The sequence below is a fragment of the Callorhinus ursinus genome, unplaced genomic scaffold (genome assembly GCF_003265705.2).
Source record: "Callorhinus ursinus isolate GAN/ISIS: 27379988/994484 unplaced genomic scaffold, GSC_fseal_2.0 scaffold2, whole genome shotgun sequence".
In the NCBI taxonomy this organism is placed as follows: domain Eukaryota; kingdom Metazoa; phylum Chordata; class Mammalia; order Carnivora; family Otariidae; genus Callorhinus; species Callorhinus ursinus.
In genome coordinates this window covers 99,744,930-99,751,333 of record NW_027397064.1, presented here as the reverse complement: position 1 = coordinate 99,751,333, position 6,404 = coordinate 99,744,930, and the positions used below count along the sequence as shown (strand labels likewise).

Here is a 6,404-nt window from a genome sequence, read left to right as displayed (position 1 = left end):
GGGATATTGTCCAGTTGCTTCCAAACCAGTCTGCAAGCTCGAGTCCCCCCAGTAGCGTCCCCCTCCACTTCTAGGCCCTGCTCACGAGTGTGGGCCGTCACCTAGATGCTTGGGGAGCCAGCATCCTCACGAAGGCTGGGGTGCTCAGGGGCGAGGGGCTGCTTCCATGCCGAGGTGAGAGAGTAGCCCTGCTCCGGACCCGCCTACCTCCGGCCCCCGCACTACACCACCTGCAGAAGGCTCTTGGGAACAGCCATCGGCACCGGCTCTGGGGCTCTCGGCACCGTGGGTGGCTCGTAGCTTGCTCCAGAAATCTTGGTGCCAGCACCCAATCTTGCACCAAGGAGCTTCCAACACTGCCGTCCCATGGGTGACATCTTACTTTTCAAAAGAAAAATGATCACTTACAAATGCATACATCATCTACATTTCAATTTTATTCTCTAGAGCATTTAATTCCAAAAATGACTGGAACGTCAATGGACCCAGCGACCAGCAGAAAGCCAACAAGAGGAACTGACCTCCTGGAGATTGTTATTCTAGAATCAGGTACGAGTTGAGAGCTTTGCCCCGCAGAATCTTCATCTCCTCCTGCACCCTTTCTCCTGGCTTCTCCGTCAGCTGTGCTTGTTCTTTGGCCTCTCTGCAGATCAGACACCCGACAAGGACATATTAGGGCACTTGGTGACAGCTCACCCACGCGCGCCCGGATGCTGGCTCAGGATTGCGGGGATGGTGAAGCCTGGAGGACGTGTTTTATTTATTTATTTTTTTAAAGATTTTATTATTTATCTGAGAGAGAGTGTGTTGAGCACAAGCAGGAGGAGGGGCAGAGGGAGGAGCAGGGAGCTGGATGCGGGGCTCGATCCCAGGACGCTGGGAGCATGACCTGAGCCGAAGGCAGACGCTTAACCGACTGAGCCACCCAGGCGCCCCTGGAGGACTTGTTTTATATGTTTTTATATAAGATTGATATCACATACATCTATTTTAAACTATACTTGGTGATAATTTAGTTACCAGTGAAAACACTTGGCTGGTAAGTGATTCAAACCTGGCTTCTGATGTCAGCTTACATGAGTTTCTTAGCATGGCCAAGTTCCCTAACTCCGGCTCCGTTTCCAGATGGACAGACGGTGGTGATTCCCATCTCCCGGTGTTGTCGAGAAGGTGCAGTGAGAAATCACTCAGGGACATCTTAGCGTGATGTCTTCTAAACATTCAGTCACATTAGTGGCTTCTTCACATTTATGAATAAGGTAGACCTGCGGTCTCTCTGACTCTTGACAGTGGCTCCAGGGGACTCAGGGAGGGTTCTGCCCCTGGATCAGGTGGTGGCTGACGTGGAGCCCAGACCTTTGCTGGGTGTGGCAAGGGGGTTTCTGGGTAGAACTTTCCAAATCTCTGGAAAGGAACTGATGAGTGCATTTGATTGAGAGGACAGATGTCTGAAGATTGTGAGCTCAGCTCTATGATCTGCCTAGATAGGAGAATACAGTATGAACTCAAGTGCTTCTGGACCATTTTCTAAACAGGGTGAAATGTAAAGTTCTGGCAAATGCCTGGCAGTTTTGAAAAAGCAGAAATATCTGAAAATGAAGAATTAAAATGTTCCCTGGGGGCGCCTGGTTGGCTCAGGAGGTTAAGTGGCTGCCTTCGGCTCAGGTCATGATCCCGGGGTCCTGGGATCGAGCCCCGCATCGGGCTCCCTGCTCTATGGGAGACCTGCTTCTCCCTCTCCCACTCCCCCTGCTTGTGTTCCCTCTTTCGTTGTCTCTCTCTGTCAAATAAATAAATAAAACTTAAAAAAAAATTATACGGCTGTCAAGGGAGAACATATGATTCTTTGCATCCATGAAAACAGCATTTTCCAAAGACCAAATAGATAGTCTTCATGGGAAATGAAACACCATTGATGTGTTCTTTTTGTTCTGTCCAAGTTCTGTGTGTGTGTGTGTCTGACAGTGAGGATGCTGGTAGCTTCTGGCTGAGGCTGAAGGAGGTGAGAAAGGGACCGAGCAGGAACGGAGAAGACAAAACTGAGCATCGGATGATGCTGGATATGAGCTGAAGAGAATTTCTGAACCAATGAACTTTCCAAAACCATCTAGGGGATATCAACCTGTTGGAATATTCCCCGGCCAAGAAAATGATAATTATGTTAATAATTTTGACATGTGAAAAAAATGTACATAGAATAATTTGAACTGAAAAATGGGTGAATTAAAAATGCCATGATATGTCTATTGAAAGTGGGTCAAATGTATATGTATTTTGAAAAAATTAGAAGCGAATTTGACGTGCAGGAAATGCTTCGAGTTCACTGTTAGTTTATTTTCTAACTTCTCTTTCATTTAATAATAATTTGATAATCAAGTCGTATTCAACATTTACTCTGTAGCATAAAGGTTGAAAAACCACATTTGACAGCACGTAAGCAGAGAGGGTACTGGATATTTCTCCATTCATGTGACACGCCCCTGTTTCTCCAGGGGTAAGTTTTGAAACAGAAAAAAAGGTTCTTATTTAAAAGTCTCAGTCTGTTGTTTGAAAACTGAAACAAGATGCAATGCAAAGTGCATCTATTTGTTAAGGTATATGAGAGTTTATGTGTTATGGAGTAGAACATGATATTTTATTGGTAATTACCTGAGCAAAACAGAGGCTCACTGAAATTCTATTTAACATTTTTATTTCCTAAGTTTTCTTTTCCTAGAAACTGCTAATCAGTTTTCTGAGAAGTGTTGGTTGCTGTAGGCTTCTGAAACCATCACAAACAAGCCGAAGGAACCCCACACTACTTTAAGACATGTGGGGGGAATTCATTTCAGAAAAGGAAGGGGCTCCCAAAACCACTCCAAACAAAGTGACAAGACAAACTGAGATATTTATAACATATCTAAGAAAGGGTAATTATCCTTAATGTATGAGAGATTCAGAAATAGATAAGAAATAAATGCTTCCTACAGAAAAGGCAAAGCAAACTCCTCATTAAAGAAGAAAAATAGTTGGTAAGCATAAGAAACTTTATTTATAATATCACTTGTAGATTTTTTTTAATTTTAATTTTTTATTTACTTGACAGAGACAAAGAGAGAGAGAGCACACAAGCAGGGGGAGCAGCAGAGGGAGAGGGAGAAGCAGGCTCTCCGCTGGGCAGGGAGCCCGATGCGGGGCTCGATCCCAGGACCCTGGGACCATGACCTGAGCCGAAGGCAGACGCTCAACTGACTGAGCCACCCAGGCGCCCCTATAATATCACTTGTAAACATAGAAGTTACAATTAAGACAATGAGAAGGTCCTTTTTAAATCCTATTGCTAAAGAAGAGAAACAAATGACACTTTTCCATGTTATTCAGGGCATTTGAATGTGGGCAGTTGTGACCTCTGCTGGTGGGAGGTATGTTGATGTACTCTGAACGGAATTAAATCATATACAGTAAAACTTTAATATGCACATTGATCTAGCATTTATGTTTCTAGGAATTTCTCCTGAGGAAATAGTCCCTGATAAGTTTGCAAGGAATTATGGCACAAGGAGGTTGACTACAGCACTATTGGTGACAGGAAAACACTGAAAAGGGTTTACATTATCATCAGAAAAAGGTTGGTGAATTGGTAAATTATGGTGAAATATAAGGATGTATTTGTATATTTATAAATATGTATTTATAGTATCTTGCCAAATATAAGAGCAGAAGATAAAAACAATACGAATAACATGATTAAATTTTGTTAAAACATATATAATATATAATCAATATAATTATATTAACAGTAATATATATTAACATATTATATATGTTAAATAATATATGTGTATATATATATATATATATATATATATATATAATTTGGAAGACCAGACATCAGAATGTACAAGGTACAATAATACCTCTGGGTGGTATTATTATTTTTATATTTTTATTTTTAATTAAAAATTTTTTTTCTAAGATTTTTTTTTTTTTTAAGTAATCTCTACATCCAACCTGGGGTTCAAACTTACAACCCCGAGATCAGGAGTCACATGCTTTACCGACTGAGCCAGCCAAGAGACCCTATTGTTTTTATTTTTTTATATTTTTCTGTATTTTCTGATTTTTTAATAATAAAAAAAGGCATTTTTTAAAAGAAAAAGAAGTTTCAAAAGCATACCTGGAATTTCAAACCTACAAGCCATATGAACTATATGTGGTTATTTCCATTACAAACATATTCATTGAAACTAATTTTGGGGGGCACCTGTGTGGCTCAGTCGGTTAAGCATCTGCCTTTGGCTCAGGTCATGATCCCAGGGTCCTGGGATCGAGCCCCACGTCAGTGTCCCTGCTCAGCAGAGAACCTGCTTCTCCCTCTGCCCCTCACCCCGTGCATGCTCTCTTGCTCTCAAATACATAAATAAAATTTAAAAAAAAAAGAAACCAATTTTTTGAGGGATGATGATGATGTATTTGCTTAGCTCTTTGGCCCCTGAGGGGAGAGGCGAAGGGAAGCATTCACGTTTGCTGAGCACCCAGTTCACATCAAGCAACTGGCTAGATGTCCTTGCGCTGGTGTCTCATTCACTCCTCACGCGGCCTGTGAGGGAGACCTTATTTTCTGCATGGCATACATGAGGACACTGCAGCTCAGTTACTGAGGTGTAAGCAACTTGGCTGGAGACCTCACATGTCATAAATGGTGGGGCTGAGACTCGGCCACAGGTCTCCTCTGGCTCCAGAGCCCGGTTTCCTGATACCGGACGAAACTCATTCAGTTATCAATAACAAACAAACACACCTCTGAAATTAGATGATAAGAAGTGGAAAAACTGGGTTCAGTTTTTAAATGTTTGCCTGCCAACCACACTTGAGAGAACGTAATTGTGCATAAAATAAGAGAGATACACACCTCTCTCTTTTTTAAGCCTGAGATATTTAGATTTGGACGACATGACAATTCTGTACTTCATGTAGGACAAATTCTATCAGAAGGCTGCCTCTTCCTAAGGCATAGAGCATCCACTTACTTCTCCTTTTTGGTGTCCTTGTGGTCCAACATAGGGAATTCTGCTTCAATCATTTCTGGAGTCAATATAACTTCTATATTCTGTTCGCAGAGCTCACTGAAAAGGAAGACGAGGCTTAGCTAGAATGGGTTTTCCTTCCCAAAATAAAATAGAGAAATATTGTGATCGTTTAAGAATTATGCAATTCTTGTGGCTTTCAGTGTTAGTTCTACCCATTTTGTTGAGCCTGTTAAGAGAAGCATAAGGCTGATAAACTGCTTTCCACCAACAATGGCAGGAATCACTATAACCAGAAAGTAAAAAGCAATTTTTAAAGTGGGGTTATAGAATTCATATTCTTTTCAAGTGCACATCGTGTATTTACCAATGCTGACCATATCTTGGACTGTAAAGAAAGCCTTACCCTTGGAAGCCGCAAAAGCTGTTCCAGTCTTCTGAGATTGAAAACTAATGATTGCTAAGCAGCCGCATGCTGGTGCTTTGCAAGCATCAATTTCCCGCGAGTAGTTTCCTGTCTCTAAGGCGCGGATAAGAGCAAGACCTCATCACGGGGGGGTAAATGAGACTGCATGCAAAGCCCTGTGCCTGACACACCCGTAGTGCCTTGGTAAATGTTTGTTACAACTACCACCCTCGTCATCAGCGTCAGCATTATCTCCTGTAACTGACAGCTTGCAGGAAATAGGTTCTATTATTCTCATTTCGAAGATGGGGAAACTGGGTCACGATGGTCCCCACATCAGTGCTGAGCGGGGGAGGGGTCAGCTAGGCCTTGGGCTGCTGGGCATCTCCGCATGGCCCCGCCAGACAGGACCTGTTCCTCCGAACCTCACACAGCCAGGTACCATTCCTCCCTGCCTCCAGCATCCTCACTGGTGTCCTCAGGCAGTAGGACCTTCCTCGGTGGGGGGGGGTGGGGGTGTATTGCCAAGTGTCACTGCGTGCGGGCAAAGTCTTAGAACTGGATAGACAGCTCAGATATTTAGGATTTCACTAATTGATTATTTACATGGAAAAATGTTGAAATGCACACAGTGACAGGAGACTCAAGGCTGTTGGATGCTCACCAGTAAAATGAAACGTAAGCACCTTGGTTTGGGGCTTAGGGTTTTTATGCCTCTCCAAATCCCACCCTCTTTCAAGTACTAACCCAAGCCCCCTGAGCACCACCTCTGCCCTCCCCTCCCTCGAGCTCCCGGAGCACCTACCCCTCAGTGAATGCGAGGCCGCAGAGACCATCTACTCCCCACCACGAATTTGGCCTGTTATCCCCTAGTTAGGGCTCTGGTTGGGTGTTAGCCTTAACTCATTTGGGTTGCAGACCCGGGCACTATGTGCTTTTCTGAAATCTCTTGCAGCGCCTAGCATGTTTTTGTAGAACAGACCACATTAGAA

The 6,404-nt window shown here is 43.3% G+C and overlaps 1 protein-coding gene across 2 annotated transcripts in view; it reads right to left on the bottom strand.

Annotated features, from left to right (window-relative positions):
* Positions 1–423: 423 nt before the first annotated feature.
* CFAP221 (cilia and flagella associated protein 221) overlaps positions 424–6,404 on the bottom strand; it is a 92,442-nt gene continuing 86,461 nt past the window's right edge. For both annotated transcript variants that reach the window (XM_073885074.1, XM_025855131.2), the window contains 2 exons: positions 5,010–5,105; positions 424–643 (listed from right to left, as the gene is read on the bottom strand). In XM_073885074.1, coding sequence (XP_073741175.1) covers positions 535–643; positions 5,010–5,105 — 205 coding nt within the window. In that variant the 3' untranslated portion in view covers positions 424–534. The remainder of the gene's footprint in view (positions 644–5,009; positions 5,106–6,404) is intronic.